The sequence below is a fragment of the Melospiza georgiana genome, chromosome 5, assembly GCF_028018845.1.
Source record: "Melospiza georgiana isolate bMelGeo1 chromosome 5, bMelGeo1.pri, whole genome shotgun sequence".
Classification (NCBI taxonomy): Eukaryota; Metazoa; Chordata; class Aves; order Passeriformes; family Passerellidae; genus Melospiza; species Melospiza georgiana.
In genome coordinates, this window is record NC_080434.1 from 48,700,795 (window position 1) to 48,726,610 (window position 25,816).

Here is a 25,816-nt window from a genome sequence, read left to right on the forward strand (position 1 = left end):
CACTAACCTAGAAGCTTGAAGTGAGCCAAGGAATAAGCATTTTGCACCCCTGTTTCCTTCCACAGGCCCATTTTTATCTGACAATTCCATTATTTATGTCTTTAGTCTATTATTTGTTCCTCTATTCCATTATTTTTAAGAACTGAGAGAACAGAGCACGTCTGCAGTTTATGCAGATGCCATTGTCATACTAGAGCACTTCAAGCTGGTGCATGTATTCTTTATGCATTGCAATATTTGGTGGCAAGAGACAAAGAAATACTGTCAGGGAATATACAAACAGTAAGTGTTCATGTCATTCATGTTTATCTATAGGACACTTTATTAAATTCTCATTGTTGGTATAGGAAAGAGCAAAACTATTTCTAGTTTTAATTCATATTCATCAGAGAATTTGACAGAAAAAAAACTAATGTAGATGTTCAAGTGATGAAAAATGGTAATATTGGGAAACTGGAAAAAATAATTTATGCTTGCATAGTCACTGATGATGATTTAAACAGGTGTATTGTTTTTCATGAGGTCTTTTCCTGTAGAAGGGAAAAATACAACATACTGTTTAGTTGCCTATAAATATTTACTCTGCAGTTCTACAGAACACGCAATTCATGGTGCTTAAAGAAGCATTTCTTTAACAATACAGCATTATTTTCTTGAGCAGACATTGAAAGTAAATTTGGATACAACAGCCCATTTTAAAATCTGTGGCACTGAGTTGTCAGTAGAAAGATTGAGATTTATTGCTTTCAGGAGCAGACAAGAAAGAAAATGTTTGATGTTCTCATTTAGTCTTGAACATTTATGTAAAGTAAGTAGTATTTGCAACACTAGTAGACTTTAGAAAACATTTCTCACATAAACACAGGATCACTGTTTCAATTGGCACACATTTAATGTTTCTGCTAGGTTGACTCTAAGGTTTATATATGACAATGGTGATAACTGCTCTCAGTTAAACACTTGTGCTTGAGATTATTAAGAACTCATGTGCCTCCAAAATAATCAATGTCATCCCCTCTTAACAAAAAGAGTCAAAAAGTGATGATGGATACTATTTCTGAATGTTTTTTCAAATATTTGAGAACAAAAATTTTGTTCTTTCTTGCTAAGTTTTTACTCCTAAGACAAACTATTTGTGGAGTCACAGGTCAGAATTTACTTTGTATTACACTGGGTAGAGTTGGACATTTCTGCCTGGGACTTGCAAGAAGTGCATCTTGGTTGGGAGTAATTTCTTTAGGAAACTGAGCTGGATCTAAAGTTTGTTTGTCTTGGAGAAACTAAGAATCAGCTCCTGAGTGCCTTGATCACTGAGCTGTGTAGTGATGGTCCTGCTCTTTGTCTGGCCCAGAAGAACCAGGTTCTTTTTTATAGAATATCATAATTTCAAGGCATGGCGTGCTGTGATTCAAGAGGAGTCTGTGTTCGTGTGGTTGTGATAGTCTGCTCAGTCTGCTCAATGTAGATCTCATTTTTTAACTGCTTCAGGCAAAGTAGGTATTGAACTCAATTGCCCCCTTTCCTGTGGGAGCGCTGCATCTACTGCATCGTTGTCTGTGCTTTCAGAAGTAATTATGGCAGAGTTTTGGGAGATCTGAGATCCTAGCAGAGTTGTGTTATTCCTCTGTTACCTGTGCTCAGAACTCGCAAGGGGGCCTAATAAAGGCTGTAGGAACTCAGACTGTGGAATTCAGGGAAGCCTGCTATGAGTACAGCAGCTAAAGCTGCTAGATTCCAGCATTACCAGAAGCAAAATGTCAGGCAGACACTGAAGACTTTAATAGGACAAGGTAGACAAGTGTGGACTACAGGAAGTCAAGCAGGTATTGTCTGAATGTTACAGGATTGAAGTTCGTAATATTCACCTAAACCCTTAACTTTATCTGTGACTGAATGTTTTAGATGTCACTTGTGGACAAGGGCATTAATTAAGCTGAGATATCCTGAAGTCTTGGTTTGAAACATTTACTACTTCTGAATAAGCTGCTGATTAAGAGAAAATAATTCTGACAACCAATTAACTCTCTGCAGTATTGATTATATTTTTTGTGTTGTGGAAGATGAGGATCAGATTACAGACCTTGTCATCTCACTCAGACTGTTTCAACAGACACTCTTTGTTCTCATCCTGAGCTAACTGTTTCAGATTTTCAGATAAATTCAACATCTTTAAGTTTACAATCCTGCTTGCTAGATAAATCTAGTAGTAGGACTGTGTTGAGACTGAATCACTGGAATAGGAGGAAGACTATCAAGGGAGATGCTACTAGTATGTCACACCATACCAATACCATATGCATTTTCAGTGTTAATGTCTTTACTTTGAACAGTGGAAGTAGGAAAAGAAGTCAAATGGGACAGACACTGCACTGGATGAGTCTCAAAGCCATACCAATACCATATGCATTTCCAGTGTTAATGTCATATGGGACAGGCACTGCACTCGATGAGTCTCAAAGCTCTACCAATACCATATGCATTTCCAGTGTTAATGTCTTTACTTTGAACAGTGGAAGTAGGAAAAGAAGTCAGATGGGACAGACACTGCGCTGGATGAGTCTTGAAGTGGTCAGATGATGTGATGCTTAGCAGTGTCAGAAAAGACACATACAACTTCACAAATGCAGTTTTCCTGGCTTCTACTGTCTGTCAAGGATCTTGCAGTGTCTAGTATCCAGGGGTTTCAGGAATAGTTGGTAATTCTATTATCAGTAAGGAAAATTACCTTCCAAATAGTCTTGTGCCATGCTGGAACAGGAGATACTGTATAATGATAGAAGATAATTCTGCAAATCCTACTTATGCCTGAGGTCTTCTCATTCAGTGCAGTAAATGGGACTGAGGTTATGGAGTGGTACAAATCCGGTGTCTTTGCAGCAATTCCTTAAGAAATAGTTCAGCTTTGGTTTGTGCCAGTCAGTCTGATGACCTGCTCTTTACAGAAAAGCACGTTCAGCAGAGCCAGCCAAAGGGATAACCCACAGAGACTGGCATTTACAAGAACTAATATTATTTAGATTGTAGACTTCAATCTCTTGAGGTTCTTCAGGGAGAGGCTGTCAGGGTAATGGATGCCTTTACTCTTGTGTCCTGACACAACCACCTTTGATGTGATTGATCTTCCTGACAAAGAGGATAAACAATTAGTCATCCTTTGGGAAGACACTGTCTGTAATGAATAAACTTACCATCTAGTTTCATGTTATCACAGGGAAGATTTTATTTTTTGGTCAATTTCAAACAAAGGGGCATTGACTTTGTAAGGGTTTCAATCTTGCTATTAAATATTAATTTGGAATTTTGTTTTTGTTTCTGTTTAAAACCAATGACGTTTCTCCAGTATACGTGATCATAGTATGAATGGAATTAGGTTTAAAAAATATAAAATGCATATTTAGGCTTTTACAGGGGTTTGAATTTTTTCAACAGCTCAGTTGAATTCAGAAAATTGTTTTTCTCTATTCTTTTGTATTCCACTCATAGGACAGAAAATGTGACTTGCATTATATAAAGTACTTAAAAAATCAGACATCATTACTGTGCAAATAACTCTTCTATTGTCACTTAAAGGTTATAATAGTATGTTGATTCTTTAATAAAAGAAACAAGAACACAGAGCTCTTGAATAATTAGTAATGGATTGTTTTAAATTATAAAATAATCTGTAGTTAGCCTTATTCCTTAAGTTTATTATCTGTTTTGCATTTTTTTCAAATGAAATGCCTATCCAACATCCAGTTCATTAGAAATGTTTAGAAATTTCAATGAAGCTATAGGTCTGTGGATATTGAGTAAAATTTAATAAATGATATGGATTGTGCTAGACTGTCCAGCAGGACGAAAATTTACATTCAACTTGTCCTTAAGAATCTATTAGCCATATACAGCATACATTTAAATCATGTAGCTGTGTAGTAGGGAGGGAGGACTGCTATTGAGAACATAGGAATTACTGATGGTCCCCAGCATGATGAAACTGCCTTTTTGTTTTTCAGGTCTTAGGAACAGATGAGGATAGTATGGGGGATGGCTGCTCTCAGAAACTGGCTTCTGCCAAGTTCCTTCGACTTTTGCTCCTGATACTGATTCCGTGCATTTGTGCTCTGATCCTTTTGCTGGTGATCCTGCTTACCTTTGTAGGTGAGTGCTTTTTTAATTAAGGAGACACTTTTTAATTTAAAGAGACTAAAACTAAGACCACATTCTCAAGTGCTAATATAACTGTAGACATTACACATACATCTTAGCACACCTATCTAAAAAGCAAATCTACTTAGTGACTGTTGCAGAGAAATAAATCTGCTATTTACATTCATATCCTTGAAACATATTTAAAGTATTGATGAGGAAACCTTTTCTGGTTTTCTCAAGGTAGATTTTTGAGGAACATATTATCTTGAACATGTAGATAGTGTTCAGCAGGTTTTTTACCAGTAAAAAAGATACTTTGGTTATCATTTTAGATCACTGTCAGTGAAATGGAATATATATCCGTTTGTCACACATTCATCTGCAAACCTGGTTCTTATTTTCAGGTGAAATTTAATTTATAAAGCCACAAATTTTTCTGAACAGCATACAAAATATTACTGTTTAAATAAGGAAAATTTTGTTCACTTCTTCTACATACAAAATAGGTATCAATGCAGAACCCCGAATATGTTTTGTGGTAACTATTTCAAGGTATTCATAGACTTCATAATGGCTTAGTCTGTTAAGTAATTTTGTGCATATGTCTTTCATAATTAAAAAGTGCTAATTTATTAGCATAATTTTTTTAAAAAGTCTTCCCTTTGTTACTTTTAGAAAAGCTGACATATCATTAAATTGCTTCAAGTACAAAATGAAAAGGACAATGAAACTAGGTTAAAGCATTATTTTTTCAGGAAAAAAAAAAGTTTAAAAATTTGCTTTCAGTGCTGAGTGTTTTTGGGGTTTTTTTAATTTTTCTTTTTATTAATGAGAACATTTTCAAATTGAGCTTCCTTAGATACTTCAGAAGCACATCTGAAATAAGTGGGACATTGTTTCCAGTATCCAGACATACAGATATAAATCTATTTTCCTGTTTTGAACACTCCAATTTCAATTCACATCAAACAGTCAAAAAACAAGCCTAGGAAGAAAGTAAAGATGTTTCAAAAGTACTGTCAAAATCAGAGCAACTTAAATCTGTTTTCTCCATTCAGTCTGTAAAGGATATGCAAACGATGTTGTAGGCCTGTTCTTTTCATTTAGTTTAAGTTCAGGAAGTAAGAAAACCCCCAAAGCTAGTGAATGTTATGATTGACAGCTAAGTCTTGGGTTGTATTTCTGAACTAAGAACAGTCTAAAATGGATTAAGATCAAGTAAGTCTTGCAATTAGGAAATAGGAAGCCGTTAAATTTGTTTTCCTTATGTTTAGCATTCCATGTGTATCTTTCATATCCTCTGCCCTAGATTTTCATTCTTTGGTGAGAAACCAGATAAAAAGGCAGGTGTATTTATATCAGTTATACTCAATCTCTTTCTCAGGCATGGATTGACCTGTGATTAAAATGTATGAAATCCTCTGGGAAATGGGGCCAGTTCGGATTCTACTTATGTAGCAAAAATCGTGACTGTCTCCTCTTAAGTCAACGTCACTACTGTAGGGTAAAGAATAAGGCTTGGTGTTATAACCCAAGTCTAAAACCTGCAAAGGTCCCTTTGGAAGCAGCTTTTGAATTAACATTTTATAATTTACTATTCTTCTCAGCAGCTTTCATTTTCTATGCATTGACATCCTAGAAGCAAATATATTTGATGACCAGAATTAGATGAACTAATGGTGTGGGGATTTAAAGTGTGTGTAATAGAATATAGTCTGTTACAGTAACTAATAATATTTATTATTGACCTGAAATAAATGAAATAAATATTACTTCATATTTATTTCAGGTCAATAATAACTGAATTCTAATACTGGTATGAAGTCTTACTGTGTAAGAAATAAGTTGATAGTTGAGTGGCTAATAGAAATTATTTGATGGGAGGGAGGTTGGAGGGGAGTGAGAGGAAGGAAGAAGGAAGGAAAGAAAAGAAAGAAAGATAGATTACTGCAGCTTAACTGACATGTAATAGTTTGGTATACCATGGGACCTTCATAGTATCAGTAAGGTGCCCATTTCTCTAGAGTGCAGAGTCATGGGTACAGACCCTGCAGCAAAAATCTCAGTTCATATGTGCTGGCCAGCTGTACTAGTGAACTAATGCTTTATTTCCTTTACAACTTCCTCATCAATTACCCATACTTTGTTAGACTGCTTTGCTCGATTTCATTAGCTTTTAAAGACTTGGTCTCTTGGAGCTTTCCTGCTCTGAAGAGCTAGAAATCTTCCACAGTTTATGCTGCCAGGATCTCAATTTATGAGCTTGAACAGTGTGACTATTTCTTAAATCTCTTAACTGTCCATTTTTAAGTAAACTGTCAATTTTTTAAAACCTGTCCATATTTAAGCAAAATATTAGTCCCCCAAAGTGAACAGCAAATGGAAATGATCATTAAAACTACTGGAAAGTGTTGCTTTGAAATGAATGGGTCTGGTCCCAGTAGTTCTGTTTTGTACCAAGCACAATGAATGTTTCTGTCATCTGGACATGCCCAGCTGTAGCTGGAGACACAAATTGAAAATGGTTACATCTATTTCTCAATTAATTAACTATCTGGCTTATGATTTACCATCTACAGCTCTGTATGAACCCAAGTCTGAAGAATAGTTCGGTGTAGTGTGCCTGTGTGTACATGAATAAAATGCATGCTCTGTATGTGCTGCATGTCTGTTAGCAAACATTGATAGAGAGTAATTAATTTCTCTTCACTGAAGAGATTAAGAAAGAACTAATTGTTTTAAAGCATCACTCTGTTTTCTTAGGTATCTTTAAATTTAAATACAGATGCTATAAAAACATATCCACTAAGCTTAATTTAGGATTTAAAATATACAATTGTGTTTTTAGGGGAAGGGTAGGGGGAAGGATGAAAATTAAAGTGAATGGGAGCCCAGTTCAGGGAGTGGATTCTGCAGCCTGGAATAAAGTCCCCAAAGTCTTTATGGTGCACTGGTAAAAGGACAGGACAGGAGGAGAATGTGGGAGAAGAAAGAGGTGACTGAGGAAGGTGACCTAAAACTTAGAAACTGAGTGGAAACAGAGTTGTCATCTGGAGCTAGCAAGTGGGGAATGCCAGAGACCTACACCTGCCTCCTCAAGGGCATACCTGAGCCAGGCTGATGTTATTTTGGAGGGAAAATTTGTTAAAAATAATTTTAATACTGCTCATTGTCAGTGGGGATGATACAATTAGGAAGTCCTTTTGTGTCGAAGAGCTTTGTTGTGTGGTCCCCTGTTAAGAGGAGTTGTTATCACTAGGAAACTAAAAATAGAACAAAAAAATGCAGTTGTTGGAATGATAGATGGAAAAAACCAACAAGCATTTGGGGATCTCAGTGAAAGAAGTAAATGACCTCGTGGCATTGATAGACATAGTTATTATTTGTTGTTCCAGAAAAAGAATTAAATAAGTCTGAGTGAGAAGAGGATAGAATCCAGTGGGTAGCCTCAATATTTTGTTTCACAGTATTTATTTGACCATGGTATTAAATCAAAGGGGGTTTTCAAACAATTTTCAAGAGTTTACCTGTCTTGTAATGCATTGCTTCTTATTCTGCTGAGTGATATATAAATAGCTAATCATTTTAACTTTAATTTAAAATTTATTAATAACTCTTTGGGACCAATGTTTTACAGCCTTTTTCTATTTTTATGCTGAGTGGAAGAGAAGAGACGAATCTAGGGAGGAGGAGGAGAGAGAATGTGAAAAAATACCTTAAGCTATTCTTGAATTATGGAAAAATACTATGCACTTTCCCACAGGAGTTCAAAAAGCTTATTTTAACTTTTTGAAAGCTGCAAAAAAACCTGATAAATTTTGAAACTTGAAACAAAGTAGGCTTCTGAATTCTAGAGATTCAGTGCTTTGTTTGAACACAAATACCTGATAAAGCCACATTTTAGTGACCACAATTTCTGAGACTCACTCTTCCTTAGACTTTAGCAAATCATATTAATACTAGTCCCTATTTGTGAAAATGCACTTACTCTTTGATTTTACTAGAGGACTCAAACAAAAAAAAAGTGCTGCTTAAATCATTTGCTGGTGGGAGATTTTTAGTTGTTTCTCTAAAGTACACACAGTAAATTCCTCCTAACCCCAATGACATATGAACATCTGCTGGTGGAAAACCAGAAACCCTAACATTTATATATATATGTATGTATAAAGCTCCCCTGGGTTTGTCCAGTAGAAGTTAGACATAAAGATTTACTCACAGTTAGTGACACTGGAGCCAAAACAATCCAGCCTGGATAAATGATGATATGATAAATCTCAAGTGGTAACTGTTTAATTGAAACTCACTATATTTCAGAAATTTCACCAGTTTTTCTTGCTGTTTGCATTTGCTATAGTTAAAAGTTGCTCAGTAAAAAAGAATATGCTGATGATGCTCCTTCTCAGCTATTCCAGTTCTCTTTTTTCCCTTACCTATAAAGCTTTCCAAGCCAAAGGCATTTAAGTTGGATTCTTCTGGCATTTTCAGTTACTTGTAGCTGTGATTAATAAGCATTTCTGCCTGCCCAGTCCTTGAATTTCAGACCAGTGAACTAATTTGTTCTAGCAGCAGAGTGCACAGAGAAGTGAGAAGAGGAATTCAGTAATGGGAATGGGCTCAGGACACCCTGTTGGGCTCTGTGTGGTGCCTGGAGCTGGTTTGTCTGGGTACAGAGCCTCGGGCAGTGGGGGGTGAACAAGGCCTAACTGGGAGGTGATGGTGCAATCTGCCATTTTGGTAAATGCAATAACCAAAATGAAAATTAACTCTGGGAGAGATGGTCCTGAGTGTTCTGTGGACTTAGGAGTCATGGAACCATAGAAAGATCATCTAATTCCAACCCCCCTGCCATCCCCCCTTGGTGCAGATGAACCCATTTGGGGTTCATCTGCACCAAGCAGCTAATGAAGAGTCAAATGAATATGAAGAACAGTTACTAAAATTATCAGTTGTTGACCAGGTACTTGGTACATTTGGAAGACTTTATGTTTTGATGATTCCTTTAAATTTTTTTATGACCAAGTCTAGGTGCACTGTGTCTATTATGATTGTTAAGCTGTTTTACCTGCCAGTGGCAAAAATTACTTTTACTATTTACCAAAAATTTCTTATATTTTAATACAGAGTGGTGCTTCTCTTCTAGCATTACATATGACTGTAACACGTTTGGTTAAAGAATTTGAGATAATATCTGTTGCTTTTATTATAGATAAATAAGTTATGTGCTCTACACATGTTAAAGATGTCTTCTTTATTATTTGGATTACTAGGTTAAAGATCAGTTTTCTTACTATGTAGTTTAAATTCCCAGGGCTTGTGGGATAGATCTACTTACTGTTTGTGAATTATAATTACTTGCAACTATTCAACATACGCAACTAAGAAAAGTCTATTTTTGTCTATAATATAACAATGATCGAAAAATAAAGCCAGCAAGTGACAGAATTTTAGAAAATAACTGTATATTTAAAATCCAGTATCAGAGAGGAATGACAAATAACTCAGGGCCCCATATTTAGCAGTGGTGGTTGAAATACATAATCTTATACAGAGAAAACAGTATCTCTTTCCATTTAACAAATTACTGAATATGGAATATGTTGAAAATAAAGCTTCATTGAATTGGATTTCTGAAGATGGTGGTACTATGAAAACAAGAGATGATGCAGTTTAAGAGGAGTAAAAAATAGCATTGTCCATCTTGTTAACATAATGATAGAATGAATGCATGTTGAAGCTTCTTGAAATTTCACTCCATAGTTTTAAACATGTAAGTATTTGGTGACATACTATAAATACGATTAAAATAGTTTAAGCTCATGGAAGCATTTGTTTCTCTATTTATCCTACAGCAACCATGTTTTATGTGCTCCTGTCATTTTGTTGCCAGATAGAATTCTTAAATTTGTCTTTAATTTCCATTTTGATATTAAAATACTTTTAAAATCTGTATCAGTATTTAGTTAGTGTTAACTTTCCAAAACAAATTGGTAACACTTTTCCAGGTGATGGTAATTTGGTGGTTTTTTCCTTTATTTCAGGAGTGTTAGAAAAAACATGCTTTTATTCAAATGGAAGTGAAGGCCTCACAGTTAATGGTGACTTTGAAATGTCTCCTGATCTTTTGCCAAATATGGTTGAAAATAGTTCCGAGACTGATCCCACAGTGGATCTCAGCACTCAGCCCTCTTCTTGGACCACCACGCCTTTATCCCACGTTGACCAAATGAACAAGAACTCAAATATATTTAGAGAATCTTTCCAGGAAAATTCCTTTGATCCCCCAACTCAAGCCACAGTGCTCAGTCATCAACCTGCCTCTGAAGCTGCTTTGGCAGAGGGCTCTGAAGACAGCACCCAGCTCTTTGCCACTGCAGTGGAAGCGACGTTGTGGTCTACAGAGACTTCTTTTAACAACACTGAGAGGATGACCACTCTGCCAGTATTAAGTCCTACCCGTCCATCTGTGTCACAAAAAATGGATCAGAAAAAAAGTAAGTTTATATTTTATTTGGCTCTATGGTTCTGGCCAAAAAACTACTTAGTATACTATTGGCATGTTCCCCTATGTGTTTCTTTGAGGTCTAAGGAACGTGTGTCCCTTTCCATAATTAATTTTGTTGTGTACATTTCATCTTGCAATCAACTGGTTTCTTATCAGAACATTTGTTCAACCTGTTAAGGAAGATGCTGTAAATTCTCTCAGTATGAAAACTTAAAATACATTCTTCAATTGGTGATAATCAGGCTTACCAAGCCTAGAAATGAGTTAGTGCACTTATTAAGTCTATAGATTGTATATTTTGTTTCTTTAAAACTATGCATGTGGCAAGTACATACTTGATCTTGGCATGTAATTGCAGTTACAATTTTTTATGTCTTAATGGATAAATTCTTCTCTAATTTGAAGCAGTTGTTTTTGTGTAGCAATGAAGTTCCATTGGCATTTTTGAGAGAGAGTAACAACAATTAACTGGGATCAGTACTTTTTTTTTTTTTTTACTATGAAGGTAGGTGCATTTTATTAATGTCATAGTAAATGTTATTGATTCATCATGTTCGTGGTAGTGAAGAATTCCCTGATACTGCTTTGCTAATTGCTGAAACAAAAGGGTACCATATTGAAATGAATCCATTTCTCTGGAGCTGCTTACCATTCCTTTTTTCTTAATCCTACCAGAGCACAGAGCAAAGCTTATTCATAAGGTCATAGAGAAAATGTAATGTAAATCAATGATTTATCAGTATTTTTTCTCTCCCCTAGACTATAGTGACTTCCTAAGCCATCTGAATGGTGCAGGCTTTTTGCAGGTTCTATTTGCTAAGTGATTTTTCTTAGGTAGATTTTTCTCTTTTTCTCTCCCTGCGCCCCAAACTCAGAATAAATGTATATAAATGGACACTTGAATCCTATTAGCGGTTAATTTATTTACTTCTTTTGGCAACTCAGCATATTATCACTGTGCCAAGGAACAGCAAGAAAGCATAATGTACTACACTACAAATATTTTCATAATCATGTTTGAAATATATCCAGGAAATATAGATGAAACAGTGTAAAGCTCTTTTGTCTTTTCTTACTATGTTGGAATAAACTCTTTTGAGATGCATATAACATGTATATGTAATATGCACATGTGTATGGCGCATGATATTTTCCCCTACTACAGTGGTAATGCAGGGACAGCACTACAGTGACTCAGGACAGCCTTAGGTTTGAATTTCTAATCTTTTTGGTATTATACAGAGAGGCACTTCTAGCACTTTCCAAGTATGTGTTCTATTCTGGTAAGTGCAGATCATTCCAACAGCAGTATGACTACGTGTATATTCAGCAGGCGTGACTACTTGGAATTCTATTGTGGCGTAGTATTTTCTGCGTAAAGAGAAAAGGACAAAAGGTTTCAAAGTCAAATTTGATACACTACAGATTTCTTAAAAAAAACCCCAACACAACAACAAAACAATCCCATTCCAAACTGCGATAACAAAAACCAAAACCCAGAGATAGTACATTACTAAACAATAACCTTGCACTCTTTGATTGCACTTTCAAGTGTTTTTCTTATCTGTATTCATGGGGACATTGTCTTAATTCTGTGTGTAGATTAAAAAAAATAAATATTCAGAAGAATTTGATCTCATAATAACTGTGTGTGTTCCCATGGCTCTCCGAGGCATGGACAACTAGAAAGCAGGGGCTTTCTAGCACTGTCTTCTACTCACTTCCTTTCTTGTTTTTTTTCTTAATTTGCCTTTGCAAATAAACTCCTTATACTTCATCTTTAGTCTCTTTGATCTTTTTTTTCAAATAGCTTTCTTCATGGAGAGATCCCTAAGGTAACATAGGACATGGTCTGATGTTCACAGGAAGTTCTTTAGTATTCTGATGTGGAGGACAGTGAGATATAAATGAATTTTGGTGCAGTGAAACTGGAATATTCTGTTGGAGTAAAATTTTTTATTTTTTTGGGACAGGTAAAAATTAAAGACCACATCAGATTAGTGGTAGTAGATCAAATATTTCTCTCTTTCTTAGTGTCTGAATCCAGCTGTGAGCATTATCACATGCCTGAAGAAGAATAAGCTAGGGCTGGCCTGCTGAGACCCTTGAACGCTATGTGGTAGCAGATTCCAGTGATATGCAGTGAGTCCTGGTGAGCGCTTGTTTGTCCTCCCATGAATTGACATAATCACTTTTGAACCCATGTGAAACGGAGGTTTGAGTTTTTTAAGCGTATCTTGTAAGGAAATTAACCTCTAAATGTGTGTCAGACTGATGTTCCATCATCATCAGGGCACACCAGCAGATCATCTGTCTGTACAAGTTTCATCTGGTTCAAATGTGGAGAGGTGAATGCATTTCTATTCATTTAGTAAGCATGTGTAACTTGGACTTTATGCTCGTTTTATTGCAGTACAATAAAAGATAAATGATATGTCATATGACATAGAGACTGCCAATTCAATGCCAACCAGACAAAATTCTGTGAACACGTTTGGACTGGCATTCATGTGGCTGTTAAGTTTTTGGTCGGTATTCCTAGTGCTGGATTTGCTTTACTGGTGGACCAGAGCTTCAGTAAAAGACATTAATAAGAGAAATTATAAATATTGTGACCATATGGTATTCAATAAAGTCTTGAAACTAACATAAGTAAGACATTGCTGAGTTACTAACTGGAGGGGAGTTAAATTTGGCACATATGACATCAATGATTTAAGAAGGCCTTTAAAGAAGAAGGAAGTACTTTGGCAGAAATTCTAGCAAAGAACGGATTAGTGGGTAAATAGGAATGAATGATACAATGCCTCACAAGTTTATTAGAAAGTTCTTCGAAGGCGACAGTGAAAATGCCAGCTAATAAAACATACTTGGCTTTTCAAAATGCTGTTAACAAGAGTCTTCACCAAGAAATCTTACAGACCTCTTGTCACAGACTATGCATTTGTTAGAAGACAGAAGGAGAACTAAAAATGAATGGCTAGGCTCCAGAGTGAAGAAAGTTGCTGGTGGAATCTTACAGACAGACAGTGTTTTCTGATCAGGGAAAACAGAAAATAGTCAAGTTATAACATTTCTGATACTACAAGTTGAGCTCCCTAGAATGAATAGCTGGGAATCACATAAAAGTTTCATAGTGGAAACAGTGGCTGATAAAATGTTTAAATGACTGTGCCAGTAGATACGAAAGAATGCTGGACGGTGGGAAACAATGCAAACTCTATCAAATACAATGCTGGACTTTCAGCTAGTGTTGCCACCAAAATGAGGACCTGATGGTTTGCTGCAGTCACCATTCTGTCTCCATGAGAATCCTCATCCTGAAGTCTACCAAGAACAAAAAAGAAAGTCCTGCCACTCTGTGTAACTTAAGAAAGATAACAGTTGAATTGGAAAAGGCAAATAGCAGGCAATCAGACCAGTAGAGACATGGAAAGACTTAGTTGTGGGGAGGCACTAAATAGAAGGAAGACACTGTTTCCTTCTGGAAGACAGCTGGCTTGTTAGTAAGTCATTGTGGTGAATAGTCAGACCATTTTGAGTGTCTAGGTGAAATAGAACCGTTACTCAAGTGTTTTTCATTATATGATGAGTTGCTTTTTTTTTTTTTCTTTTTTTCTTTTTTTTTCCTATCAGGCAGTAAACTAAAAAAAGAGACCTCATGGACTTACTGCCACGGGATGATGGGAAAACCAGAAAGTATGGAAATGCTTGGAGAAACTTTGTGAGGGGTTGGTCTGTTGGGGCTCGTAGAAACAATAGCCCATTGGAAACTTCTGACTTCTGAAGGTTCAAGATTTTATGTTGCCAGAAGTTGTTGTTATAGTCCTAGGTGATTGTTCCTTATATTTGCCCAATATTACTATAATTTTTCTTGAATACATAATAGTGACCCCTACCAAAGGTCAGCTTCTGAGTTAAATGTATCCTGTGTTACCTCTCTGTTGGGAAGCAAGTGAAGAAATATGTTTTTCCTATTGAGGTATTTGAGTTTGTGTGACTTCGTACCTAAATGTTTTCTGGAGGCATGGACCATGGTCCCAAGTCATGAGGACGGCTCACTGGAGAGTTTTCTGATAGCAAAACCATCAGGATGGGAGTCAGGCGAATCAATAGGTTCTGTAGTGTTTATTCATAGAGTTTAGAAGTATATGTAGTAATATTCTACTCATCTGTCAATCAATGCTTAAAAGAAAAAAGACCACATTTTAAATAGTAACTATTAAAAAGAGTAAAAAAAGGTTTCCCAAGGAAATATTAATACAATTTATTGCTACTTTTTCTCTTTGAAATAAAAGCAGACTGCACTGAGGCAGTAAAGCAGGAGACTCGATTCAGATGAAGCATGACTCCCTGTTTTGTAACACTGATGACTGGGGAGACAGAAGTAGAGAGAGCGAGGGCCGACCTTCTTCGTAGAAAAACATCTTGTAGATGAATGCAATATACACTGGGACAGGAAGTATTAGTGTCTGATTTTTTTTCTTCCATTCAAATATGGTGTATTTGCATATGTATATTTAATACTGCTTTTTCTTTGTGCCAAGTCTCCCGTAGATCCCCCCTAGCAGACAGTCTCGTAGCACCTCTGCCATTTCACAGAAGCAGTTTCAGTGGAGAGCTATACCGGTGGCCAGATCCTAACGTGAAAAGTAACAGGGCCAAGTTTGATCCTCAGCCATGCCCATCCATGGGGGCATCCCCGCGGCCCGGCCGGCGGTGAGCGGCGCTGAGGGCCGGACGCGCCCCTCAGCACGGCCCGGCCGCCGCTTGGGGCCCGGCCGCGCTCCTGCCCCGCGCCGCCGCCGCCAGAGGGCGCCGCGAACGCGAGTCCCGCGCCGCCGGAGCCGGGCAGGAGCGGGCCTGGAGCGGGGCAGGAGTGAGGCAGGAGTGGGAGAGGAGCGGGGCAGGAGTGGGAGAGGAGCGGGGCAGGAACGGAGCTGGAGAAGGGCCTGGAACGGGGCAGGAGTGCGACTGGAGCGGGGCTGGAGAGGGGCAGGATCGGGGCAGCGGGCGCTCCCGGCGAGCGAAACACGGTCACTTGCCCTAGTGCGGAGGAGGGTGAACGCCCTCCGAGCCCTAAACGATTGCTTTAAGGAATAAAGTGGGAAAGTGTTCTCGTAAAAGCGAGTCCCTGTCTCAAAAGTTTCAGAAAGCGCAGGAGTTTCAAAAAGCACAGGATTTATGTTTGCTTGCTTGCATCCAAGGAATCTTGGGTCTTTTCACCTTTCTAATGCATCTTTGCAGTCCTCCACTCAGCCTCGATGTTACCCTAATTCTTTTATCACTCAACTATGTTCAATTTATAAATGAAATAAATCTCTTTGTCACTACACAGTGTTTCTTACTATGTAGTTGGGTTTCTACCACTATTAGAATTCTACTACAAAGAATTTTGTGTTCTCCCAGAGCTGCTACAGAGGGTCTAGCTCACCTTTCTGTTTGGTAGGAAGAAGCAATATGAAAACCAGGATGGGGATAGCTGGACATAATTTGTCATGAGTAGGGCAGAAACAAGAAATTCCATGTCTCTGTATCTCAACCTTATGCTGCGCATACTAAAGACATTTTTCCTGCTGAAGCTAAGGTATCCAGTAACTGCATCCCAAGTCAGTCCAAAAGTTTGAGTCTCCCTAATCCCCAATATTGCCAGCAATGATCTAATAAACTATTTTGTCTTTTAGCTCAATTTTTGTTTAATTACTCATACCAGTTGGAGTAGACTCAGTTGTGTAAGGAGTAACAGCAGCACTGGGCCCATGGTAGATTTTTAGGGTATTTTTGTCCTCAAAAATAAAAAAGAATTCAAGATGTTGTTAAAACATTATTTTCTCTTGAATGGGAAATGGTTTTGGCTTTTCACATTGGCACAGAATAACATAAGCAGTGTCCTAATTATAAGGGCAGGAATTTAGCCACTCAAATGTATCTTTGCCATGCAAATGCAAGCATGATTAGACTAATACGGTAACCATTAATTTTGTTGGTGCTTGAGTCCATGCTTGAGAGTGTTTTCTCTTCCAGCAGTACAGTCTGTTTCATTACCTCACTTATACCGAAATTTTCCCTCAAAATTAAAGACAGTGAAAAAAGCTGCCTTAACATTTGGCAATACAGTTCTCATTTAAAATTTTTTTTCACTAGTCAAAAGAATCAAAATTTGATTTTCTTCCCTTGAAGAAATTTGAAATTGTATTTGCATTTCACAGGGCAAAATTAGTAAGCTGAGAGAAACGTGGATTTCCACAAAATTCATTATCAAGAACCTGGTTTTCATCAGTTTTACCATTGTTGTTTTTTATGAGTACATGAGCATAGCTTGAAAAGGAAACTGAAGTTTCTTACGTGTGAAATATATTAGCTGAAATCCAAAGGATCCTTAAAAGCCATTATTTAATATATGGAACAATTTTTCATTATCATTTATACTTATAAGGGAAAAAAGGCTTGCTAGCTTTTATTACCTGGTGTGTTACTGTTGTCAGGTAACTGCAAGTTTCCCAAAACTTCAGATGCTTGTATGAAAATTGTAATGATATTGTTAACATTGTCATACATTAGCTAAGCTTGTGATTTCAATTCTCTTTAATAAATTTGTGGCTCATTAATGCAATTCTTCTGTTTGTTGTTCATCTCTTGAAATTCAGTCTGATGAAGCAATGTTCCATATAAGATATCTAATAGACTTCAAATATTTGTTAGGATTAATATTGCAGTAAGTTCTGTGAATAACTAACACACCCTCCTTGAAGTTCCATGTATCTTTACTCTTTGGTCTTTCAGTGGTTTCATTTAGAGTGAGAGATTCCCACTTCTGCTCAGCTTTGGAAATAAAATCAGCTTTGTTTGAGTTTAAATGACGTGTGCTTCTGGCGTTGTGGATGTGTGTTCCTTTAAAACTTGAAAGAATGGAAGACTTTCAGCTTTACGCCTGTTTTGCATTCATCATGGCTTTTTATACTTTGTTGTTTGCATGTCAAACAGATGTTTGTTGTCAAACTGAATCATGAATTGACCAAGAGGCTAAGCAAGACTTCACATGCTTAGTGAAACTTTCAAGGATGGTAACAATGAAGCAAGGCATATCTGAAGATGATTGTTTGAGAGTTGCAGGCACTGGCTTTTGTTTCAGACCCATCAGGTTATATGAAACCATTTAAAAGGTATTTGTATGGCTATTTCAACAAAAAGATGATGTTAATATATTTTTTCTGTTCTATATTGTGATTGATCACTTTGTTTCCAAAGGTACACCTTACATCTGGTAGCAGTATGTGATTTTATGATTGATTGAATCCTTTTCCTTGGGTGTTTCCGAGACTCAAAGTCAGGGATGACAGTGTGCTGGCAGCAACCTCACTTGGAGCAGAAAGTTAGGTGGATACTTCCAAAGGACTCTTTCTACCAATAGTTCTGTGATTCTAGGGTATAAAAAAATTGGAAGTAGAACATGAACATTTTGATATTTAAGATAATCCTAATTTTCATGGGGAAATTTGTCGTTTCTCTCCAGCTGAAACAGGCAATTAAACAATGAGCTATAAGAGAGAGCTTTGAGGGAAGCTATTGATATTTATTAGTGGATTTATTTGAAAGAACAAAATAGACTTTCCATTCTGCGAAAAGCAGTTGAAATACAAGGATTTAAAAATCTCAGTTTGCACAAGCAACTTGCAGGCATCCTGTTCCAAAGATTTAAATACAACCTGAACTGACATAAAGCTGGAAGAAACTTAATCATGTTAAGCTCTTAAACATTTTCCTTTTGCACACTAAAAAATAGGGTTGTTTTTGACCTCTAATTGTTCAGGCTGAGAAAGTTTTTCAGAATTCTTCTTTGTTCACACAGCAAAAACTGGAACATTAAAGAATAACTGCATTAATGTAGCCAGGTAGGGTTATCTGCAAACAGAAGCATTCTGACTGTAGTGGTAGAAAAGGAATTAGACCTTCACTGAATATTTAAAAAATGCAATGCTTAAAAGAAACTTCCAGTGTTATAAACAGGAGAGTCAGTAGCAGTTGGATAAAGAAATGGGCAGGAAACTTGTATCTCATGTCCTGCAACACATAATTTGCAAAATGGGCTATCAGATTGAGAAGATCTAGACTGCAGTATTTCTGGCTAACACAATCAATCTTAGAGACAATGACAATGCTATAACAAAACAAACACATACTTTCCTCTGAAAAACATAGTTGTGGGAATTTCCCATAGGGAAAACAATTAATTTATTAGACTGATCAGTCTTAGTTTTCCAGGGCTTTGAAGATCAGTACCCAGATCTAAATCCTCCCCAGTGAATTTCCACATGGGAAGCTGCAGGTTGCAAAGCATATTTTGTGTGTACTTGCAGTGTCTTTCTTTTCAAGTGTGAGGTGCTGTATTGTGCTCTTAGGTTCTAGACAGATTTTGCAGGGAGGGGTTTGCTGTGTTAGTTTTATCTGAAACTGAGGTTGGTATAATTATCACTGTGAGATGTACTTGGAAAAAGGGCGCCTAATTTCTTATTAAATAGATCTGAAGAGTGGCCATCCTAGAAAGGTAATTAACCAGAAAGAGCTGGACAGCTCAGACACAGCTTATTTTTGTGCTGACCTATTCATAACCTAAACTATTTTAAGTCTTTTAGAAAAGCACTGTGGGCTTTTTTGTTTTGTTTTGAACATAACAGTATTGGTACATAATTAAAAGTTGTCAATCAAACTAGCATTCATTTTCACTTATTGAAAACATGTTTGTTAGAAAAACCCACAAAAAAACCCAACCAAAACCATCTGGATGCCTGCCTGGTTCCAGTGGAGGCTACCATTTTTATCCCCCTTTTTTTAAAAAAGCCCTATCAAGAGGGGTAAAGTCATGCACATATTTCAGAAGAATAGCAAAATCCTGTCCAACTTAATGTACCATGGAAAGTAGCCTGTAATGATAAATCTAAGTGTAAAATTAATTTCAATATGTGCCTTTTGTTTAATGGCAGGCTCTTAGAAATATGTCTCAAATTTCACTAAAGAATTCTGTAATTAGGAGATGACTAATCAAAATACCAGATCTGGAACACAGGCTTGCAGGGGGGTAAATATTCAGCCTCAGCCTTGGGTTTTGAGTTTATCTGTTCTCAGCTGTGCCTGCCCAAGGGATTAAAAAGTATGTGCTTCAGCCTAGAAGAGCAGCATCTGGAAGTAAATTGCTGACAGAAGTGGGGCTCCTAAAAATGAAGTGACTTGATGAAGTGTCCAGCCTTTTGCAATATTCTTTGGTCAAGAGAATAGCTGAGTTAGAATTTAAGACTTGCTCTGTGCAAGAAGTGTCTGAGGCAGACTGGGTGTGGTGTTCCACTCTAAAGCAGCTGGTACAGATTGCTTTAAAAAAATAATTATGATAACACTTCACCTCTGATCTAAAATAAGAGTTGTATTTCCCTCATGGGTAATCTACTCCCTACCTGGGAAATAATGAATTGTTTTTCTCTCTACTGCAGGTGGTCAGTAGCCTTACCACCTCTCCCTTTGGTACCTTGTGGAGCACAAGGGGGAGTTGACGATCTCTAATTCCTTTCAAATTGTATAATTCATTAGCTGAATGAAATTAAATGCAGACCAGTTCTCAGCTACTCCTGGTGCCTGACTTGTGTTTCAGATCCGTGACTGGGATTTGCTATTCTGTGGTTTGTTTTCCTCTTCCCCACATAAACTATTATGAGTCAGACGGGCTTCGTTTAAAAGTTGGTGATACTGACCAAGTGTCCCCATTCCCTTTGCTCTGAACCATACAGTGCTGCATGCTTTTATGGCATTTGTTTGCTCAGTGAGGTGACTCAGCCCTAACCCTGGCTAAGTCAGCTCTTGGGTGGTTTGGCGCAGAAGTTGTTTCAAAGGAAATGGCAAGCACACATGGTTGAAAGGAAGCAGTATGGTACCATTGCATCAGTTCAATTGTCTTGTGAAATGGTTTTCTGGTTGTGTCAGTTGACTTTAGAAAAGTCATGACCTTCTGTTGGAGACTTACTCGAGAAGTACCTCGCTTCTATCTTTAGGCTACCATCACTGTTATTGAGCCATCAGGAGAAAGGAGTTTGTCAAATATCTACGCACATGTAAATGTAAGCAACTTACTACTGCTTATATTCAGATTATGTCTTTGTGCTATAATAAGGCTGTATAAATGCACTCCTCTTAAGCCTTTCTTTAGGGACTAAGACATTACACATTTCATGTGTAAATTGCTTCTGATAATTTCCCAAAGGATCATTTATGCATAATATCATTTATTATCACTTAAAATAAAAGCTATTAGTGCTTTTATGTAAGTGCTTCTTAATAATCCATGTTTCCATTTTGCAGTACACTGTAGAGGATCTCTGTTCTAGTAAATGAGAAATGCTTTTTTTTCACAGCTAGAATAGGGGCTTCTTTTACATTGTTTTCCATCCCTTCAGTATTTTTACATTTTGGTAATGGTGATATTGCTGTTTGCACACACTTCTCCTTTTGTATTATCTACAGACACAGTATTTACCAAAGGTTAATTGGCTGTGGTAGCCCTCTTGAATGAGAAATACTGGTCAACCCCACAATTTTGTTCTTGTCAAGAGAGGCTATTAGAAATGGGGACCTTGCTGTTGACAGTTGTTTATAATATTGTGCTTTTACAGCAGAGTATGGAGTTAATTTGTCTTTTCCTTCACTTTGTCAATGCTTAATGGATGCTTTTAGGTATTTCCACGGTACAACTAAATACTTTGTCAGTTGCAAAGGAAACAAGAAGTATCATGGAATGGTGATTCTGTCACCAGTGGGTTTGTTGTTCTGTGTGGATGTTACAAATTTAGGTAGTGATAAAGCATCCCCTTACTGTTTTAGTGGATTTTTTTAACAGAGAGCAGGTATAAATAGGAAACAGCAACAAAGAAAACACTGGTCTCTTGATTTCTTTTGGCAAATAACTGTGTGGTAGTGGCTGGCATCAGTTTAGAGAAAGATAGCTGTTGAATAATTTACTTTTCGCTAAGTCGCCATCTTTAAAAATTAGAGATTAATTTTAATCTTGAAACTACAGCTTTTTATGCTATTTTTAGAAGGTGAATATATAATAAGGAATTGTTTAGTTCTCTCAGAGGACCTGTGCTTTAGTTGTAAGATAATGAAACATGTTGCCTGATATACATCAGTAAGGAAACCTTAAGAAATAAATGCTTTTGAACAATGTGATTTGTATTTTATAAGCTTCTTACTGACTAGAACTTCATTATTGAAATTACTCCTATGAAATTATCATTCAATACTTACTTAATATAATTGCAGAAATGCATCGTGTCTATTATTGTAGAAGAAGTTTTGAACTAATCAGAGCAGTTGGCATGTATTTTGTACATGATGTTTCTTTTTAAGCCTCAGTATGAGTGGAATTTTAAAATACTGTTTTGATTTTGTGCAAATGTACCGGAATAAATACAGAAGGACTATGTGCAATTGAAGAGAATCCTAGCAGGAGCCACAGATGAGGGGTTCAGCTCTTCTTCATTCATTGTGTTTACTTCAATTTCTTTCACTCCACTTTCCTTGTCATGAAGAATTTGGAACCTTCTTCATTTACAGATGTCTCTTTAGCAAATTTTTATTTTTCTAGTGTTATGGCGACAGTGTGTCTTGTTTCACATTAAATCTCAAGGAGCTACAGATGTCAAGAGAGTGACATCTTTAAAAAGGGAAGGCAACTATTTAGAACAACACTTGAGCATATGCTAACTTCATTCCTATTCAGACAGCACTTCAGCACATGCTTAAAAGATGCTCTAAGTAGAGAAGCTGTCTAGCCTCAAGATTAAAATTCAAAATAAGCTGAAGTATAGCTTTTAAAAAGTCATTTGGCATGTACCTTCCCTGTTGATTTGAATAGGGTCTGCTGGTGCTCTGAAATTATGAAAAAAATTGTCCATATAGTCTATGGCTAACTTTTATCCCTAGATGTGAGGATCTAAAGAGTTTTAAGCAGTTTATTCCATCACAATCTTGAGAACAGTGCTAAACTTAAGAATTCCCTTAATTACCCATGGTCTGACAGAGAGGTTCTGCAACTTTTCACAAATGTCTCCCTTCTGATTCGAGGCATCCAAGTAATGCTTACTAAAATAGTGCACTTCTAATGAGATAGATTCCTTTCAGAGCTACATGTCTCATTTTGGAAATACAATGAAAGATGTTAGATCTTGGTATGGCAGTCTCAAATATTCAGTTAGTGATTCAAAATGTATAGGAAAATAAAGTTAGGAACAGTCTTTGTAATGCTTTCGTTAGTATCTGCAATTTTAACTGCATGTAAAACACGTGTGATTCATTTAGATAGACTGAATTTTGGTAGGATGACAAGGCAGTCTGATGAAAACAAGTGTTTAATTTGTTATTTAGATAAAGGTACATTTGCAGTATTTGTGTTCTAAGTGTTTCTGCATTCCATGAGGGAAAAAAAAAGAAACAGAGGCTCAAGGGACATAGAAGTGTATTGGTTCTTTAGAACAAAGACATTGGTCCAAAAAATGCACCCCAGTCACTATAGATTGAAATAGGCTGAAATTATATGTATCTAAATAGCTTACACCCTTGTAAGTGTTTTTAAAATTCTTGTGTAAATAATTTTCAAAAATCTTACCTAGACCATAAACCATTAAGTGCAGAAAAGTTGGATGAAATCCAAGTAGCAGAAAATAACAAAGCATCACAAGCAACGTGGGATGTGTTGAAGAGTAAATTGCAGTCATGATTGAAAAGGTAATATGCACTTGTTATATGTCATAATTGTTAGATCATTTCTGAGATCTTGGGTGGAGGAGAAAGTATACAAATAGGGATATAAAAGGTCTATCTGAAAATAAGAGCTGCATTAACAATACAAGGTTGTAGAAATTATAGGATGAAGCTGATATTACAATACAGAAAGTGAAGAGAAGGTAAAGATAAAACACAAAAGGAAATATAATCACACAGGAGGTTATGTTCTATAAACAGTAATTTCCATTGTGTCCAGAATAAGAGAGACTCGGGTGGGGGGGAGACTGCAGGGGTCTACAATAGATGGGAAGAATAATTCAGGAGCTGAAATTGTCAGAGAAATGAAATGCTTTCATTATCTCACTGTTTATGATGGCAAATTCAGGACAGATGGCTAAAGGATAAGCATTTTTAGGAGTCTTGAAGGGGAAATATTAAAGGAAAGCAGAAAAAAAATTAAAAAAAAAAACAAAAAACAAAAGAAGGACCTTTAACTATATGATTTAAAAACAAAGCCAAGTGAACTGGATCCAAACTGAAAGTATAAAGAAAATTATGACTGACTTACATTGACTGGTATATTTTGAGTAGGATGGCAAAACTCTCTGTGATGTTTCCTTATTGACTTTTAACCATGACTCAAACCACGTCCTGACACCAACAGCTGCAGATTAACCAACAGAGTGCTTGTTAGAGGGATTGAGAGTTTTAGACTGGAGGAAATAGTAAAAATGATACAGAGATGTTGATCAGGCTTGAAAAAAATTGAAATCTAGATTTTTTTAAGCTATTTCCTTCCACAGTTTAATTTTGGTTTTCTGTCCATGTAAAGTTTTCCTTTGATTTATATTCTTATATAGTCAATATAGCCTGACACTGAGACTCATGAGAACTTTAACCTGTAGTGGGAATTATCCAAATGACCTAAATCTGTTACTCCATCTTTGATGTGTCCCTGTCCTTGCTTCTGTCTAGCCTTCCATACAGAAAGGTGACCTATAATTTCCCCTTCTCTCCCCACATCACTGAATTTTTTCCACATGACTCTGAGGTCTCTATTTAAGTTATGCTTGGTTGGCATGGAGTTTATCTTCCCTGCCATGGTCACCTCCATGCAGTGAGAAGCACCTAAAAATTATCCAAATATGACATGGCAAAGTGGGATCTAGGCCAGCTAGGTATTTAAAGAGACAATACAGCAATGCATGAATTGAAACTAACTTTGTAGAATTGTTTCAGTTCTCAGTTGTCTCTCAAAAAGTGTTCTCAATTATATGTTCATGCTACTTGAATTTGGAAAGAAAGGACATTTTCTATTAGGCTGTGGTGGATTTCTCTTTATGGGCTGCCAGATATCCACCCCGTTTCTCTCTCACTCTGTCCCCTCCACAGGACAGTGGGAGGCAGGAAACAAGATGAAAAATATCTTAGGTTGAGTGAAAAGCAGAGAGATCACTTATGGATTGCTGTCAGGTGCAAAACAGACCCAGGAAAATTATTTGAAAGACTGCCAATTAAAACCGGAACTGAATAGTGAGAAAAAAATATAAGAACTAAAACACTTTCCCTCATCCTGCCCTTCTTTCACAGGCTTTGTTTCACTCCTTCATTTCCAACTCCTCTACCTCCTGCCTGCTGTGAGTGGCACAGGAGGATGAGGAATGGGGTTGTGATCAGTTCATAAGACTTCCACTCTGCTGCTTCTTCCTCCTCACAGTTTTCCCTGCTTCACTGCTGGATCTCCTCATGGTCTGCAGTCCTTCCAGAGCAGATCTGGTGTGGGCCCTCTGGATGGGTTGCAGTTCCTCAGGATAAGCCTTCTTCACAGGCTGCAGTTCCTTCAGGGCATGGCCACCTGCTCTGGCACAGAGCCCTCCACAAGCTGCAGAGTGGAAAACTGCTCCATCCCAGCTCCCTTCCATGGGCTGCAGAGGAAATTCCTGCTGTGGTGCCTGAAGAGCCTTTCCCCTTTCTTCCCTCAGCTCAGTGTTACAGGATTCTTTCTCACACTTCCATTTTCCTCACTCAGTCCCAGTGCAGAATTTGGCTCTCCCAGCAGTGCTTCCCTCACAGCTGTGTCCTGTGGTCACCTGCTGGGTGCCAGCTGCCATGGGGCAGCTCTGGTCTCTGGCCACAGAGTCCAGCCTGTGAACCCCCATTGCCACCTACACTTGGTACTGAGAAAGCTGAGAAAAACAGGCAGATTTTGCACTAAACTGTGTAAGAGGAAGCAAAACCCAGAGAAATTGAGTAAAGTGAGAGAAATTGTATCTAAATTTTATTTTAATTGTAAATAAAATAAATTCTGGAGGAAATCCCCGCCATTTCAACTGGTAGGAAGAGCACTATTTGGGTACTCTTTGGACCCTTGGAAAAATACACTTAAGTTCAGGATAACAGATCTCAAGAAAT

The 25,816-nt window shown here is 37.2% G+C and overlaps 1 protein-coding gene across 1 annotated transcript in view; it reads left to right on the forward strand.

The window, feature by feature from the left end:
• The window catches only part of CORIN (corin, serine peptidase), a 115,914-nt gene that overhangs the window by 12,672 nt on the left and 77,426 nt on the right, over positions 1 to 25,816 (forward strand). Inside the window, exons 2-3 of the mRNA XM_058024979.1 lie at positions 3,996 to 4,140; positions 10,173 to 10,625. Coding sequence (XP_057880962.1) covers positions 3,996 to 4,140; positions 10,173 to 10,625 — 598 coding nt within the window. The remainder of the gene's footprint in view (positions 1 to 3,995; positions 4,141 to 10,172; positions 10,626 to 25,816) is intronic.